This window comes from Peromyscus californicus, unplaced genomic scaffold (assembly GCF_007827085.1).
Source record: "Peromyscus californicus insignis strain IS unplaced genomic scaffold, ASM782708v3 Scaffold_7__1_contigs__length_154581171, whole genome shotgun sequence".
NCBI lineage: Eukaryota > Metazoa > Chordata > Mammalia > Rodentia > Cricetidae > Peromyscus > Peromyscus californicus.
This window is the reverse complement of record NW_026294595.1, coordinates 99954726-99973647: the sequence shown is the minus strand read 5'-3', so window position 1 is coordinate 99973647 and position 18922 is coordinate 99954726. Positions and strand designations below refer to the sequence as shown.

Here is an 18922-nt window from a genome sequence, read left to right as displayed (position 1 = left end):
GGGATCTCCCACTCCCCCAAGCTCTCTTTCCCTCGACCCTCGCCCTTCACTACCCCCACTCATGTCCAGGCTGTTCATGTAGATCTCATTCCGTATCTCTGTCATTTACTCCTATTCTTTTATCCTTTAATTTAATGGAAATCTCTGGTAGCATATTGTGGGAACTTGCTTTTTTTTTTTTTTTTTTTTTAAATTTTAACTAGACAAGATACCTTCTTCTCTCTTTCTTCCCCGCTTTCCTCTTCCCCCCTCCTTCCCTCCTTTCTTTTCTTTTGCAACAGTGTATATAGACTCTTTGGTGTGGGGCCTGCCCCGAATCATTGTCAACTTCGCAGAAGTCACACCCTAACCCAACTTTTCCTCTCCCGGTGTGTCTTAGGGTTTTTATTGCAGTGAAGAGACACCATGATCACAGCAACTCTTATAAGGAAAACATTTAATTGGGATGGCCACTTACAGTTTCAGAGGTTTAGTCCATTATCATCGTGACAGAGCGTGGTGGCATGCAGGCAAATGTGGTACTGGCTACGTCTTGGCTTGTAGGTAATAGGAAGTTGAATAACACCCTGGGCAGTATCCTGAGCATAGGAAACCTCAAAGCCCACTCCCACAGTGGCACACTGCCTCCAACAAGGCTATACTCACTTTAACAAAACCACACCTCCTAATAGTGCCACTCCCTATGAGATTATGGGGGTCAAGTACATTCAAACTACCATATTCCACTCCCTGGCCCCCATAAGCTTGTAACAATATAATGCAGAATGTATTTAGTTCAACTTCAAAAGTCTCCATAGTCTATCACAGTCACAATGTTTAAAAGTCCAAAGTCTCTTCTGAGATTCATGCAGTCTCTTAACTGTAATCACCTGTAAAATCAAAATAGAAAAACAGATTATATACTTCCAACATATAATGGCACAGAATATACATTACCATTCCAAAATGTGGGGAAGGGAGCATAGTGAGGAAATTCTGGACCAAAGCAAGACCAAAAACGAGGTGGGCAAACTCCAAACTCCGCCTCTCCATGTCTGATGTTGGAATGCTCTTTAGATCTCCAGCACCTTTCATCTTTGTTGACTGCAACACACTTCTTTCTCTTGGACTAGTTCTACTCCCTGTTAGCAGCTCTCCTCAGCAGGTATCCCACTACTCTGGCATCTCTAACATCTTGTGGTCTCCAAGGCAGTCTAGACTTCAACTTCACAGCTTCATGCGGTAGCTTCTATTAGGCTTCCATTCAAGGACACTCCTGACACATGCCTGGCCTCAGAGGCTTTCTTTAGGCATGGAGGCAAAACTCATTTCCTCTATTCTTAATTCTAAAGCCATAGTCATGTGGCAAAAGTTGCCAAGTTCTGCTGCTTGTTGGGGCTGGAACTTGGCCCCCTCCTTCAATTACATCTTCACCCGCTTTCTGTCTTTCACTGCCTAAGCTTGGCTGTTCTGAAACTTGTTCTGTAGCCCAGGCTGGCCTCAAACTCAGAGATCCACCAGCCTCTGCCTTCCTAGTGCTGGAATTAAAGGTGTGCGCCACTACACTTGGCTCTAAGCTTTTTTTTAAGTTCCTTTTCAAAAGTTGGAAACTTAACAGAGTGGGATCTTGCCCTGAGGTCACCCATTCCCTCTCTTCTATTTCTTAATCCATTTTCCTCCTTGAACTCAGGACTTCATTCCACTTCCTGATGCTTTTTCTCCTTAAATTTTACATTTTGTAATTTGTCTGCTCAGTGAGCTCCTTTTCATTATAAATCTTCATTCGAGTTACCATTAATAACCACACAACAGAGTCTATACTAGGCTATTCTGAGATTCCACTGTCTATGGAATTAATCCAAAACTTTTCACTTTAGCCTCAGGCAGACTGTTTGGACAATGTGGGAGCCCACAGAGGCGATCTAGTGAGACCTTACTCAGGGTCAGAGAATCTGGGCTTGCTTTACCCAGTAGGGCTGTATAAAGGAGATGATTTAAACACGGGCGTGTTTACTAGGTGTTTGGAAGGGTTTACACCTGACTGTATGGTGTGCTTTGATCTTTCAAGGGGAAGGTCTTTTGCCTCTTTCCTTGGCATGTTATAAAAATTTCTTTTCAATAAATAAGAGACGAGGGTGGTGGGTATTAACCCAGGTCCTCCCGAAGCTATCCTGTTTCTGTCTTTCTTGTTGTCTAGGTCCCTCTTTCATTTAATTCCTCTCTCCTCCACCTAAGAACCCTTCAAAAGGTGGGAGCTGGACTCTCACAGGACAAGGGCAAAAAGTAGCCACTTTGCTCACCCAAATATCACAAGACCAGTCTCTAAGCTACATATATTCTTCTCTAAAATCTCTTGATCCCCACGGTTCATCAAATCACATTCAGCACTACTGTCTTCCATGTTCCTACTAGTACAGCCCATTAAGCAGCACTTAAAGCATTCCACTGCTTTCCTAACCCAAACTCCCAAAGTTCATATTACTTCAAACAAAAACATGGTCAGGATGTCACAGCAATACTCTAGTCCCTGGTAACAACTTCTGTCTTAGGGTTTTATTGCTGTGAAGAGACACCATGACCACAGCAACTCTTATAAGGAAAACATTTAATTGGGGTGGCCTGCTTCCAGTTTCAGAGGTTTAGTCCATTATCATCATGACTGGAAGCATGGCGGCCTGCAGGCAGACATGGCGCTGGCTACATCTTGGCTCACAAGCAATAGGCCATACCTACTCCACCAAAGTCACACCTCCTAATAGTGCTACTCCTATGAGATTATGGGGCCAATTACATTCAAACTCGCACACCCAGCAACTATTAAAGCCAATTGCTCCTTGATTAGGCGTAGGACTTCATGCCTCACACCCACCACCCCCAATACTGGGATTTTGTCTGGCTTGAGCTTGCACAGGTCTAGGGCACTGTTATGATTCGAAAGTGGCTGCTTTTCCAACTCAGAAGTGGTTGGTTGCTTCTGTAACATTCATGCCACTATTGAAGCAGTGAGAGCATATCTTTCCAGATAATAAAATTTGATGTTATATTTGGGGAAATGTCATATGCAGTTATTGTTTTAGACTCTCCTCTTCCTGGTCTTCTCTGTGTGATGCCATGTTATACCATGAGTCTTTGATCTTTTTTTTTTTTTTCTGTTTGTTAATTCTGACTAACCCATGTCCAAGTTTCCGATTTTCCTACTATCTTGGGTCACCCTTTCCTGTTCATATTTCATAAAGGTGTTAAACACTAGGGGCCTCACGTATAAGTTGCAGCAGCCTGGGAGTCGGTGATTTACTCAGTTGCTTTGCTGTGCTGTTTATGTTTGCCAAACACAATCATGGATCACTGATCCTTTGTCCTTTCCTCTTCTCCCCTGTGTTCCCAAGAAAGAAAATGAATTCAGTAGGCTTCCTGTATAAGACGGATGTGGGGGGAAGAAGATTTTAGTCAGGATTAAAAGTTGATGGAATAGGAGCCAGTGAGATGGCTCAGCAGGTAAAGGTGCTTTGTCATCAAGCCTGGTGACCTGAGTTTGATACCCTGGATTCATTTGACAGACGAGGCATGACTCTCACAAGTTGTCTCTCGCTTCTGTGTGTGTGTGTCATGGTGTGCACAGGTGTGTGCACACACACCCACACTAACAAGTAATATTCTTTTATGTCTACGGGATAGGATACTATCTGTGGGCTATGTTGTGATTAGAAATTAAGCAGCCAGTGGGAAAGCCGGGCACACAGTAGGCAGACTTCACTTTGTTTTGTTTCATTAAGAATGAAAAGGAATTTCGATATTTTCTGGTAATGTAATTTCAAATCTCCTGCTACAACTTGGGATAAAACATATTTAAAATCCGCATCCCATCACTCTCTGCTGAGCCTGGACTCCACGTAAGAGAAATGAGGATGTGTCGGTGATGCTGTTGCTTCCCTGCCACACCAAACATTGTCTATTTTTTTAGAGCAAGGAGGGGTGTCTGCCCCTTTCTATAGCTCAGCCCTCTTTGGCCTGAGCTAGTCACAATGGTCTCAGTTCCTTGTGCCTAATTGGTTTAGGGTGGTGCACATCCCTCATCCAGCCAGTGGCTGAAAAGCTCTAGAAAATGTTGCTTTTAAAAATCCATCCCCTTCCACACTGAAAATGACTGGCACAAGACAGCTGTGCCTCATGCACAGGGCGCGCTGCAGGCCACTGTGTCTGTGTTCTTGATCTATTGTCCCACCTCACTTCCACCTGGAAGATTAGACCAGCTAGGGAGGGGCCGACCCTGCTGAATGTTCCCAGACGGCATGAGATTACACACCCTCATTGCTGGGAAGACTGGAGCCCTCCTGCAACCGTTTAACCGTGATAGCACGTTTCATGGGGTCGGAAAGTTCAAATGAGATTGTTTTGCAAAGTGCCTCGTGACACTCCGACATAGTAAGAGCTGGGTACCTCTGAGCTGAGCGATCGAAGCATAGTGCTGGCATTAGCTTCCTCAAGGTTCTGGATGTGAAATCTTCCCGCACTGATCCCTTTCATTCCATGTTCTCAGCCCTTGGTAAAAATGACATGTGAGTGTATCAATTCTAGATCAAGCAAACGTGTGTTCCCAGGATGCACAGAGGTTGACCTAAAACTAAGTTTTAAGAAAAGAGGACCTTCTCAGATCGGTATGTAGCTGGCCCATTGCCAAAGAAAAGTTGGCAGCATCTCCATCTAGAGATAAAGATGTCATCTGCTCAAAGACTGTTTCCCTCTTCCAGCCTCCGCCTGAATATGTGCAGTACAGGCTGACCTTCACATGGCCTTTCCTTGAAGATGGATTGTTTACAGTTATTTACCTGTTCCAAAGTAAACATTTAAATACTGGGAGAAAGCAAATCATCTCAATGGCACCAAGGTCACCCAGTGGCTTCCTCCGGTGAAGTGCTAGGCTTTGTCCTTTTTAGAGAAGTCTGTAAAGACCAGAAACAAACACAGAAGTTTGATGCGGTTTGGATATGGGCACCATGTGCAGCAAAGACTGTCAGAACTGAAGAGGCTTTTGTCCTTAGTCCCACAGACCATGTTACTGTAGCTGGAAAAAAAAAAATCTGTGGCCAAACAGCCAGAAATCTGTAAGCTGGAAAACTTGGCGTCCTCAGCTTCTGCTCCCTGGCTCAGGTTAAGCTCAGATAGTCTGTTCTCCTGCCCCCAGCTGCCCACCGGGAGGACCTGTGCTCATTCCTCCCGAGAAGGCCTAAGGTAGGTAGACATCCCAGAGCAGACTCAGCTTTCAAAACAGGCCTCTGATGGCTCCTCACCTCAGCAACTGGCTGAGCAGAGAAAGCTTGGAAACAGCAGAGACTGTCTTTCCTCAGTACTCATTCCCAGCAAGGACAAGTATGTGATTATATAATGAGCTTTGTCTCTGGCACCCGAAGAACTGACCTACAATGTCAAATGTGCAACTTATTAAGCAAATTCCACCGGGCCTACAACACATACTTGCTTTCTCAGGACCTTCAGTTGCTTTACCACGGGAGCCCTACCCTCAATGGTTACCGCTGGCAAACCTACTCTCGTCCAGATACTTGTAACTACACCAAGTTTCTCTGTGGGTTTTTAGGAATACAAAATCAGTTCATCTGCCCCCATTGGCCTTTGCCGCCATGATTTCTAGAGACCATAGATAATTGTTTAGGCCCAGTTTCGCAATGCTGTTCTGTCAGAGAAAATCTTTCCGTGGTACCCTGCCTCCTCGGGGGTAGTCATAGCTTTGTTTTCTTCATTAAGATGCATACCCTAACAGATGCCTGGCTTCCATTTTAGTGGGTACACAACTGTGCTCTTTCTAGTCTAGAAACCTTGACTCTGTCTGCTCTGAGCTTTCCCCTTTCCCAGTGAGCACACAGGGTGAGTAGTTGTGCCCTGGTGTGAATTGGTTGTTGTAAGTTCATTAACTGGCAGAACTCATTACTTGCTGAGGCCGGGTAAAATCATCAGTGGAAATACCTTCATGGGGAGAGCTAGGTCACTGTCTCCATGGATCATGTTTTGGAGACACAAATGGCAGCAGCAACTTCTATGCATGTTGATATCCAGTCTTTTGCAAGTACAGCAGATAAAATAGTATTTGTGATAAGTTTGTTCACAAGCAAGTCCACATTTCTAAAATTAACATCAGTGATAGAAGTTGTAAGGAGACGTGCATGGAAAGCCCTGTTGCTTGTTCCAACCCTCAGCTGAAGTCCATCCCTGAAGCACAGTGTGTATCCAGTGTGTATGCACAGGCGCACATGAAGTGGTGTGTCTTGTTTTATAAGTGGTAGCATGTTACTGCCATAGCTCTGTACCTTTAAAGCCAGCATATGAGTGACAGGCCACAATTTTTAGTGTTAAAAACCTTGGAGTAAGCCTGATGGGAGTTAACAGTAGGGAGGCAGAGGCAGGTGGATCTTTCTGATTTCAAAGCCAACCTGGTCTATATAGTGAGTTTCAGGACAGAGAGGGCTATGTAGAGATATTCTGTCCCGAATAAACAATCCAGAAGTTATGAAAACTGACTTAGGAGACAGCTATTTACACATATAGCTATTTATCCATAAACTACACAAATAGCTTTTTTACACATATAGCTGTTTACACAGACACATGAATCGTAAGCTCAGTGTGGGCAGCCTTCCTGACTACAGGAAGGGATGCTGAAAAAGGCAGTCGAAGGTGGGTGCAGGTGTTCTTGCTAGGCTTCCTGTATCCATCTATCACTCCAGATCTTCCTCTGCTTCTCCCAGGCCACCCTTCAACCTCTCGCTGTTCCCCTTCTTCCTCCCCCACCTGTCTTCATCTCTTCCTACCTCTCGCCTTTCTACCAGCCTTTGCCCTGAATTCTGTGACCTGTGTCTTCTGTAGTGGAAGAGGGTCATATAAAAGATGGCACTGGTCAAGAAGGCTGGGCCTGGGGCTGGAGAGATGGCTCAGAGGTTAAGAACACTGACTGTTCTTCCAGAGGTCCTGAGTTCAATTCCCAGCACCCACATGGTGCCTCACAACCATCTGTAATGAGATCTGGCTCCCTCTTCTGGCCTGCAGGGATACATACAAACAGAACACTGTATACATAATAAATAAATCTTAAAAAAAAAAAATTAAAAAAAAAAAGAAGGCTAGGCCCGAAGATACAGGGAAGCCCACAGACCGGCTGCCTTCCTTACCTGCTCTGGTGTAAGCAAAGGAAAGCCGGCTGGCATCCAGACACCAACGGAACCAGCAAGCAACACAGCCCACAGATTGTGGGTGGATGGATGACAGGGAATATTAAGGACTTTGATCACGTGTTATTGGGGCAGGATACAAGTCCAAAGCCTCGGACCCAGGGAAGAATGCAGCAGCAGGCTGGAAGGCCGTGTGTCCAGCCGAAGCTAATGTCCACAGGCATCGTCTGTTTGTACAGGGGAGTGAGGCTCATATGAGGTAATCCTCTTAACTGGGTCACTCGATGTGGGACTTTTTTCACATCGGTAAAAGCCCTTCACTAAGTGAGGAACCTGGATTTGAGTAACAGAGAAGCATGTGAGTCCAGTATGGCTATTTCCCTTCCATCCAAATCTTGCCCAAGCATGTACCTTGAGCCTTTCTTAATGATAACCATACAAGAAGGGGAGTTCTGAGGACCTATAGCTTAGCCTATACAAATTGAGACTGTGTACATCATCACCATTGATGGACAGCTGTAAGGTTAATGCAGTGTGACTGCAGGCTTGACTCTGATACCTAACTGATAGAAGAAGTTGGAAATGTTCAATTTCTGTCTTTCATCTCAGCAGACTGCTGCTCTTGCCGGCTGGAACCAGTTCAGGGCTCAGACTTTAAGGACCACTGCTCCCTGAGAAAGGGAGGCAGGCAGGGAGAGAGGAAGAGAGATGGAGGGAGGGACTGAAAGAGGGGGGAGAGAGAGAGACTGAGAGATAGAGAGAGGGAGGGAGAGAGAGAGAACCTGATTTCTCTACCCATTGTAGCCACAGCTGCCATGTGTGACTGAAGAAGACTGCATTACTAGTTTTCAGTCACTATTAGAAATCAACTAATTGACCAAACTCATGGCTACCTGACTCAGAAGTTAACAGTGTCTTGACCGTATCATTCATTCTGTAACTACTGGGAACCTATAACTTGAGGAACCCAGGAATAGAAACCAAAGAATACATGTGTGCCTGGATTCTCTTAATACCTGGCCCTCTAAGCTGGCTCTCCAGAGCAATCCCAACAGGGCAGCCTTCTTCCTGTGCCCACTGCCCTTCCCCGGCAACTGGCTTCGGAGATCAAGCACCTAGGGCAGCTGTTCTCAACCTGTGGGTCACAACCCTTCTGGAGGTCACGTATCAGCTATCCCACATATCAGATATTTACATTACAATTCATAACATTAGCAAAATTACAGTTATGAAGTACCAATGAAATAATTTTATGGTTGGGAGGTCACCACAACATGAAGAACTGTATTATAGGGTTTTAGCATTAGGAAGGGTGAGAACCACTGTTCTAGAGGCAAGGAATTTGCCAGCCAGGGTGCCGAGATCTCTGAAAACAAGGAGCAGGGACACTGTGGTTGCTTCCCATGAGGATTTGTTTTCAACACTGGGCTCTTCCAAGAACGGTTCTGTCATCATGGAAATAGAGCTGGAGTGAGCATGCCCGGGTGTCGAGGAGCTGTTCTTGCTTGAGGAATGTGTACTCTCAAAGCTCACAGGAAGATGTCCATATGGAAATGGGGATTCCCTCACTTCTGTGTGCTTTGAAGCAGTTAAGTGGGGTTGATTGGAAGCAGCAAACAGGCAGCAGCTGGAAGCATGAGCCACCCAGGATTCCAGGTGGAGCTGCACTGTGGTTGCATTTAATGCTTTACTCCCCTCTAGTGGTCTCAGGCAGCACGTGATAGCCTGGGTATAGGACGGCAGATTTTAGAGGAACGGATTTAAAGTGTGTTTAAAGCTTGCTCATGTATTGTAGAATTTCTGTTCAAGTCTATAAAATGTCAGTATAAAAAACAAAGATCAATGAGTTTGATTGCCCCCCACACACACACACAAGATGAGGAATGACTCGCCCAGGATGAGTCTGCTTCTGATTGCTGTTTTCACAGCTGACCTCAGTATTTAACTGACACTTCTGATTGCTCTTTTCACAGCTGACCTCAGTATTTAACTGACAAGTGTGTGTTGCCCACAGATGTAGACCACCTACACTCAGATGCCCACTGGCTCAATGAGAGGAGGCTTATACCTTGGAGGAAATTGGAAGTCAAATTTAGTAAGTATTTTTGATGGTGTTGCTACTCTGGGAGGGGCGGGCCTTGACCCAGTAAGGAAAGGGTAAGAATGCTCCAGAATGCTTAGAGGTGAAAATACCCACCCTGGTCTGCCCTTCCTTAGCTCCTGCTGATTGCAGTATTTGCTCAGTGGTGCCTTTAGCTCCTGCTGCCCCTGCTCAGTAGTACAAAGTTCTGCTGTGGGATTCTCAGTCCTGTTTCGTTCTTTAAAAACATCCACTTGTTCTCCAAGGAGTTAATTTTTCTCTACTCTCACATCAAGGTAAAGAAGTTTCATTTGGGGGCTGAGAAATAATAATGTTACAATGGGAGACAAATCCTTTCCTGGTGGTTAGCAGAGGGACTCTTTGCTCATCACTATAAGTCCATTCCTTAAGCTTATATAGCTCAGACCTCAATAAAAACTTTATCCATAGATCTAACTTAGGCATACATCCTCAGTATCTCTAGGTTATTACTGAGATTCATGTATCATTAATAACTATCTAGATGTCTATGTGTTATATTAGAGAATTTGATCATTTATGATGATCAAGTTTTAATTTGTATCCTGATAATTATCTCTAATAGCTTATGGCTTAAATACAACTTATCCTTAACAGTTTACAGTTTAGGTCGGCCAATCAATCAACAAGTTTTATTTCTTAATTATCTTTAATTAAAGTAAACTTATTCTTAACAATTTATAAGTTAGTTGTCTTTATAAATGAGATAATCACAGTAAAAGGCCCAAACTAAAACAGAGGAAGAGGTTTTTGTTTTTTGTTTGTTTGTTTGTTTTGTTTTGTTTTAATAGCAGTTGCAGCCATTTTGTCCAGTCCCTATCAAGCCAGATAGCCACCGGAAATGGCAAGGTGAGAAGGGTGGAGACGACTCACAGGCAGAAGTGAGCTGAGATGCAGATAGCAGATAGTTAGGTTCAGAGGGAAGAAGGCAGATGTTTAGGATTCCAACCCCCAAACGTCTTCGGGGGTCTGATGAATCCATACAGGTCGTAGTAGGGCGTCCCCTCACCAGGACCTGTTTTTTGAAATGAGTTAACTGAAGTTCTTGTACTTGGCCAAGATTTTTGTAAATTACCAAGAACTTAAAAGTCAACTCAGAAAGAGGAAAGAGAGAGAAAAGGACACTTTTTTAGGAGAGCTGGGAGTTGCCATTAGTTTTTAAATCGGCACTGGCTGTGAGACTTGCATTATTAAATAAAGGCCACTGGAATGAGCTCCTAGTTGGCTGCTGGAGTGAGAAGTTTAGGGCTCAAGTTAGCCTTTAGATTCCAATAGTTTTAGCAAAAAAGACTGTAACAGGCTGCTGCTGCTACTATGGAGAACATAGTGAACTTCATTAGTTCTAGTTTACACCATCAGAAGGTCTTGTACTGTGAATATTGTGTTACCTCCTTGTAAGACCCTGAATGAAGTAATGGCAGGTTTCTCCCTATAAGGGAGGGTTTAGAATCTCTGCCGCTTATCATAGTCTGATGGTAAATCAATTTCATAAAGTTGGCCGCTTTTAGGGGGTCTCCTAAATTTTTCCTTACATTTTTTTCAGAGGCACTATGGGGTTAAGATAGACTGTTGTTTCCTTATCTAAGCTTGTAAACTGACTGGAGCTGACTGAAGTGCCTTTCGTCTTAAGCCTGTGTCCTGTAACTTCTATCAGAAGCTGTTTCTCTTCAGACTCTTTCTGACTATTTGGGGGGGGTATTCATAGCTACTCACCGCTCCAAACGGGGGGGTCGGTGTCCCCGGGATCTGCAGCATCCTTCGGTGAGGACTGATTGTAGCTGATACTCCAGAGGTCTCCAAAAATCGTACCTCTCGAAGAGTTGAGCCTCTAACTGGGCAACCCTCTGTGATATGCTCCAAAACTTACTTCCTATCAGTCCCCTGAGTACCTAAACAGTTAAATCTGTTCGTGGCGCCAGGTATCGGTGACTATGGGGGTCCAGCCCCTCGATAGTCCCCTCCCAGGGTCCGGGAAGAATCTACAACCAGCTGGTAATTAATCTTTGATGAAAAGAAATGAATCTATGTACACGAAACTCCTTAGTCCATAAACTTTATTATTCTGTGTCAGTTACAAGCTTATATTCTGCGCTCATATTTAGGTCTTTTCTTGCCTGATTTCTCTCTACACTTGTCCGCGGTCCCCTCTGGGTTCTATCTTAATTCCTTCATCTTGTTCTGCCCCTTCTAGGGTCTCATCCATCTTGTTCCTTCCCATATCATCTTTTCTCCCAACTCCTTCTCTCTCCTCATCTCGTTCTTCCTCATCTTGTTGTTCCCCATCTGGCTCATCCTCATCTTCCATCTCATTCCTCTAGTACTCTCTTCTAGCCCTTCAATCTAGTTCTTCCCCATCTCAGTTTGTTCCTCTCAAGTTCTTACCCGTCTAGTTCTTCCATTCTCTTTTCTCTTCTCCGACCCTCTGCCCTGGAAGTCCCGGTATATAAAAGGAGGGTCCGAGCTAAATTGTGTAAAGTTATTACTTAACGTCCACCTGACCTAGGCGGTGTCTCCTTGTCGAATTTACCTTAAGTCAGGAGACTTGTATGTGGGCTGTTATCACTGTTAGTCCTCGGAAATTGGGCGACCACCTGGGCGGTGTCTCCTTGTGGAATTTACCTTAAGTCAGGAGACTCGCCTGTGGGTGGTTATCACTGTTAGTCCTCGGAAGTTGGGCAACCACCTGGGTGGTGTCTCCTTTAGCCCTTGAAAGTGGCTAGGGGAGTTATCTGATTCCAGAGAAAGCCTTTCCTGAGGCTGTTCTCCAAATGCCTGGAATGTGTATGTCTAGAGAGTGATCAGTCCACATTGTTAGCCGTTCTTAGGGAAAAGTCAATTGGGAAAACTATGAAGGCACACATGATTTTCATAACAGAAGACAGCTGATATATAACAAGCCAAGTAACACCAAAAACTCCTTGGGATTTGGCTTCCTCTGGAGGAATTCCCTGATTCCTCCAGGTAGTGACTTTGTCATAACCAGCTGAGTTCTTATGATATATTCCTGCGGCCCGCAGCACATCACAGGAAAAGTGGTGAGTGTGTTGAGATCGTGCACACTTGCAGCTGGCTCCAGGGAAGGTATAACTAACTAGACTGCTTCTCACACACACAAAATTCCAAACTCTGCACCAAAATAAAAACAGCCACAAAACCCAACTGCCTGGATGCAGCAGACTGAGTATAATTAGACTTTAGAGAGAGGTTTATGTTTGAAGGGAAGAGATAACAAAGATCTAGCTCTCTGGGTTTACACAGCTTTTAACTGACTGCAGCTGATCAAATGGAGTCTGAGATGCCCACTTAAAATGCATAAAGAATCAGTGAGTTCAAGGTGAGCATTGGAAAGTGAAGTCAGAATGGAAATCAAACTGGGCACAAACTACCCATCAACTCTTCTTGGATAGGGTTGGTTCTAAGTGGTTTAGTTAAGGGTGAGGTAACAGATGGGGGATTTGGACTGGTGCACAAGAAATGGGACTTTACGGCTCAAGTCTAACAAACTGCTGACACAAAGCAAAAATAGTAAGTAATGAATGCTCCTCAGGGGATGTGTCAGAATCCAGCCCCATCCCCACCCGCTGATGGCCACACTCTTCCCCTGTGTGTGATTCAGAGTCACCCAGCATAGGAGAAGCAAAACAACCAACACAGATGATCACACTGTTGAAATGATCAGATTAAAAAATTCAAGATGAGCCGGGCGGTGGTGGCGCACGCCTTTAATCCCAGCACTCGGGAGGCAGAGGCAGGCGGATCTCTGTGAGTTCGAGGCCAGCCTGGACTACCAAGTGAGTTCCAGGAAAGGCACAAAGCTACACAGAGAAACCCTGTCTCGAAAAACCAAAAAAAAAAAAAAAAATCAAGATGGTTTTTCAGAACTATACCCAATGATGTAAAGGAAAATATGCTTGTAGTAAATGAAAAGATAGGACATTTCAGCAAAGAAATAAACCCTGAAAAAAAAAAACCACCAAAGCCCAAAACTTTGAAGATTAAATTATCTGCAATATAAAATTCATCTGATGGGCTTAACAGTGAAGGAAATGACAAAAAATGTCACTTAGCTTGAACATAGACCTGTAGAATTGTCTGCAGCACAGTGATCAAAGACTCAAGAGAAACGGAACCTAGGATGTTTGTATTAATGTGTCAGAAGGCTTAATATATAAATACTAAGTTCAGAGGAGAGACAGAAAAGAGAATAGAACATTTTAAGTAATCCTACCCAAGCCCAATTTTTGTGTAAATTATAAGTTTTAAAAAGCTTACAACACAGATTTCTGAAAGATAAAAATAAAAATAAATGGAAACTCCTGGACATACCCAGAGAAAACAACCATATTTCTAAGGGAATAATGATGTGGATAATAACTTAGATCTCATCAGAAATAGAGACCAGAGACAGTTGTGCTGGCTAATTTTTTGTCAATTTGACACAGGCTAGAGCCATCAGAGAAAGGAACTTCAATTATGAAAATACCTCCATAAAATGGGACTGTAGACAAGTCTGTAGGGCATTTTTAAAACTAGTGATTGATGTAGGAGGATCTATCCCCTTGTGGGAGGCACCAAGCCTGGGCTAGTGGTTCTTGGTTCTATAAGAAAGCAGGCTGAGCAAGCCATGAGGCACAAGCAGCACTCCTCCATGGCCTCTGCATCAGCTCCTGCCTCCAGGTTCCTGTCCTGCATGAGTTCTGCCCTGACTTCCTCCACTGATGAACAGTGATGAGGAAGTGTAAGCCAAATAAACCATTTCATCCTCAGGTTGCTTTTGGTCATGGTGTTTCATCACAGTAATAGTAACCCTGACTAAGACAATAAGAACATTAAGTAAATTTCATGTTTAATCTCAAGTCTCATCCCAACATAATACATACATATATAGATATAAATATATAGATGCATATTTAATTTTCCAAAATTGAAATATTTCCCAGGCTGGACACTCAGTCTGTGCATTGTATAAAATAGGGAAGAAAGACTGATCCAAATAAACTTCTTGTGATTCTAAGTTTGAGTATATTTCACAGTCGACTTTTGTATTTGTGTTCAAGAAGGAATATTGAAAGCTCAGGTTGCTTTAGTCGTGGTATTTTATCACAGCAATAATCCTAAGACAACAGTAAACTAACACTGTTTGGGTGTGTGTGCATGCATGTATGTATAGATGCATGCAGTGTTGGTGCATGTGTGAGAACAGAGGTGCTCGACTGGCTGGCTGCCCAGTGAGCCCCAGGGATCCTCCCGTCTCTGCCCAGTGCTGGGATTCCAAGTGCATGCCACCATGCTCAGCTTTTTGACGGGCTCTATTATCCTTTTATTTAATTGTTGCTGCCTTTTAAGCTATGGCTATCTGAATCAGCAGCTGCATCTCCACCGCTATCAGCAGCAGTTAGGCTGGTCAGGCCGCAAGGGCCAGAGCTGGAGGAAATTCTGTTCCCTCAGGCTCCGACTCTTGCAAAGCTACAAAGGGAACTTAACTAAACCTCTCTCCCTCTAAAGAACTCAAGATTCAAAGGTTAAGGTGGAATTCTGCTCCTCAGAGAGGCTGAATAGCAAGTAGCTCACCTCCTCTCCTTGCTCTCCTCCAAAAAGCCCTCGTGCTTCTCCTCACCCCTCCTTAAAAACCCTTCTCCACGTGGCTCCTCCCTACCATTTCCTGTCAGCTAGTTGCTGACGCAGCCTCCTGACCGCAGGTGAATTTTATTTAATCAAACACATCTTTACATCATTAAACAAATGTTCCAGCGCATAAGCAATAGTAACACACCTTAAAACAATGTTCTACCACAGGGCTCTGCGGAACAAGTTCGCCTCCATCTTTCCACAACAAGCACTTTACCGCGGAGCTATCTCCCCAGCCCCACCAACCCCTTTACAGAGCGTCACAGGAAAAACGTCTGTCGGCCTTAAATTATCTATCCACAGAAAGACTGCTGAAATAAGGGCAGTCGGGTGTGGTGGATCACACCTGTAATCTGAGGCAGAAGAATTTCCTTGAGTTTGAAGGCAGCCTACTGTACAGTGAGTTCCTGGCCATCCTGGACTACAGTGAGGTCCTGTCTCAAAAAAGCAAATGAGAGAGGCTATTGAGAAAGGGAAGGGAGAGAAGGGAAAGAAGGGATGGAGGAATGAGAGGGGAGAAAGGGACGATGAAGAAGGGAAGGGAAGAGGAACAGAAAGGGATGAGGAAGGAAGGGACCTCAACTCCAATCAGGAAACCGTTAGTTACCCCATGACAGATTTGCCTCTGTTGTACCAGTGGGCACGTCTTGTCTGAGCAGTCAATATTGTTGCACACAGGTCTACACTGAGTAAGGCTGGCAGTTCTCTTAGTAGTCTGCATAGACTTTTCTCCACAGAGGGCTAGCCAGCAGAGAGGAAGCTTGGAGCCCCCAGCAGCGCAAGTTGTCAGTAGGGCTTTGGGAGTCTTCGGGCGGTAGCCCGCCCTTGTCCCTGGGGTTTTCATTTAGCAGCCTAGGGCATCTGACAGCAGCTCTAGCCACTCATATAGGGTGTTTTGTTTTTAATTTTAGGATTTGGTTAGCTTGCCAAGTAGCTGATTTCTTGTTTATTGCTTTTTCTTGCATGGTTGTGTTTGGTTGACCCTCCCCCCACCTCCCTGCCCAACTCCCACAGCTTTCCATCCCCAGTTACCCACCTTTGGCTTTTGTATCACATGCATTCTATTATTCTTCCCTCCCCTTAGAGAATATTTTCCTTTTCATGGGCCTTGCCTAGCTTCCCAGGCTCTAGACATACTCATCCCCACATACATGTGCATTTATAACAGGTAGAATCTGTAGGCTCTGCATACGAGAGAGAACATGCTGTGCTCCTGAGCTGAGTGGCCACACTTTATAATATTTTCCAGTTCCATCCATTTTCCCAATTCTCATTTTACTTTTCTTTATGGCTGAAGAGCTTGAGCTTCCATTATGTATATTCTCCACATTTTCCACTATCTGTTCGTCTCGTGATGTACGTCCAGGCTGATTCCATTTCTTTGTTATTGTGACTATTGCAGCAGTAAATATGGATGAGCAAGCATCCTGTGGCGAGATCAATCCTCTGCCGCTGTTGCCCCAGTAGGTCCAGCTTGAGTCCTTTCAGTGGTGTACCTGGGTTATGTGTGAAAGTTCTGTTTTAGGGTTTTTTGTTTGTTTGTTTTTTAGAAACATTCACTGCTAGGGTGGTAGTTGCACGTACCTTTAATCCCAGCACTCAGGAATCAGAGCCAGGTGGATCTCTGAGTTCAAGGCCAGCCTGGTCTACAAAGTGAGATCCAGGACAGCCAGGGCTACACAGAGAAACTGTCCTCCATATTCTGTCTACATATTCCTTATTTCTCCCTGCTTAAGTGTACCCTGGGGGGAAAAGTAGGGGCAGCCCCCCACAAGTTCTCAGATGATTGTTTGATTGGATTGTTTTCTTATAGTTTAGGGCTTCCCACCCCCACCCCCATTCTTTGTATATTCTGTATACTAATCCTCGGTCTGATGTACAGCTGTTGGGTTCCTCCCTTTCTTCAGGCTCTCTTCACTCACCCCTCCCTCTGCTGTGCAGAGCTTTTCAATTCCATGTGGTCCCATTTGTTGATTGTTTACTCATTTCCTGAGGTACTGGAGTCCCTCAGAGGGCCCTCACCTATGCTGATATCTTGAAATGTTGTTCCTACCTTTTCATCTAACAGTTTCAGTTTTACCTTAAAGACTTTGATACATTTGGAGTTAATTTTTGTGCAGAATGAGAGAGGGCATACCATCATTCTTCTACATGTGGACATCCAGTTTTCCCAATACCATTTGTTGAAAAGGCTGTCTTTCCTCCAATATATATTTTTGGTATCTTTATAAAAAAGTCAAGCTATAGCTATATGGCTTTTGCCTGGGTCCTATTCTAACCCATTGGCCTGTGTGTCTGTTTTTGTGTTGGTGCCATGTTGGTTTTATTATTATAGCTCTGTTGTATAACCTGAAATCGATTATGCTGATACCTCCAGCAGTATACATTTGCTTAGGGAGGCTTTGGCCATCCAGCGTCTTTGATGCTTTCATATTAATTCTTTGAATCTGTATTTCCTTCTTCTGTCTTATTGCTCTTGCTAAGCATTCTATTGAATAGAGATGGAGAATATATACCCTTGTTTTGTTTCTGATCTTATTGAAAAATCTTTTGGTTTTTTTTTCCCCATGTAGCTTAATTTTGGCTATAGGTCTGTTGTATATAGCCTTTATTAAGTGAATGTATTGTGGTGGTTTAAATGAGAATGGTCCCCATAGGCTCACATGTTTGAATACTTGGTACCCAGTTGGTGGAACTGTTTGGGAATTAGGAGATGTGGCCTTGTTGGAAGAGATGTGTCATTGGGGCAGACTTTGTGACTTCAAAATCCTCCCTCTGTCCCCCATCCCCAGTGAGCTGTCTGCCTCCCGATTCTGGTTTGAGACGTGGGCTCTCAGCTGTTTCTGCTGACATGTTTTTGCTCCGCCATCATGAACTCTAACTCTCTGGAACTTTAAACTCAAATTCTTTTATAAGTTGTCATGGTCATGGTGTTTTATCACAGCAATAGGAAAGTAGTTAATGCAGACAATGTTCTCTGTATTCCTTGTCTCTTTAAGGCTTTTTATTATGAAGAGATATTGATTTTTTTTTTTGGTTGGAGGGGGGAGTTTGAGACAGATTTCTTTGTGTAGCCTTGGCTGTCCTGGAACTAGCTCTGTAGACCAGGCTGGCCTTGAATTCACAGAGCTCTACCTGCCTCTGCCTCATGAGTGCTGGGATTAGAGGTGTGCGCACCACTGCAGGGTTACTGGATTTTGTCAAAGGCCTTTTCTATATCTGTCGAAGTGATTTATGATTTTTGTGCTTGAATCCATTTCTGTGATATACTGCATTTACTGACTTACATATGGTGAACCATTTTGCATTTCTGGAATAAAGCTGATTTAAGCATGATGGGTCTTTTAGATGTATTCTTGAATTGAATTTGCAAGTATTTTATTGAGTGAGCATGTGTGTGTGTGTGTGTGTGTGTGTGTGTGTGTACATGCACACATGTACATAAACTTCAAGTCATGATTCTGCTTGAAATTGCTACCTGAAGAGTGGGAAGCAGGTAAGTTTCTTTACACTCTGCCTCTGGGGCCTTTCATTCTTTCTTATTTCCCGGTAAGGTACTGCCTGCCAGAGACCACTCCATGCTGAGGTCTCTGAGGTGGCCCTGGATGAACCCTGTGCCTTTTCTCCTTTGTTCTTCCCCACAGGCCACCAGGGCTTGACGGACACATTCTTCAGCTTCAACACTCTCCTATGACTGGAGCCTCTGAGGATTTTCCTGGGATTATTTATCATATAGACTATTCATTTGGTGACTCAAGCTTTATACAAAAATATATGTGACTATCAAGTCTGTTACCATAAAAACGACTGTATTAGGAGTAGATTTCTAGCCATTTAGTTTTGTGTTGAAGGAAATAGAAATAACATGGTTTTCTGTTCCCGAGTCTTTCCTTCGTGTTTTCTCCTGTTTCCATTTCTTTCTTGTCATTCTATTTTTTAATTTCTTCTTGATATTTTCTTCTTTTTGTCTTTTATTTTGTTTCTATTATTTCTTTTGTTTTCTTTCTTGGTTTTCCTT

At 43.9% G+C, this 18922-nt stretch overlaps 1 protein-coding gene across 1 annotated transcript in view; it reads left to right on the top strand.

The window, feature by feature from the left end:
• Cep152 (centrosomal protein 152) overlaps positions 1-18713 on the top strand; it is an 88655-nt gene extending 69942 nt beyond the window's left edge. The window contains exons 28-29 of the mRNA XM_052724342.1: positions 9172-9252; positions 18549-18713. Of these exons, the coding sequence (XP_052580302.1) occupies positions 9172-9252; positions 18549-18598 (131 nt within the window). The 3' untranslated portion in view covers positions 18599-18713. The remainder of the gene's footprint in view (positions 1-9171; positions 9253-18548) is intronic.
• Positions 18714-18922: the final 209 nt, after the last annotated feature.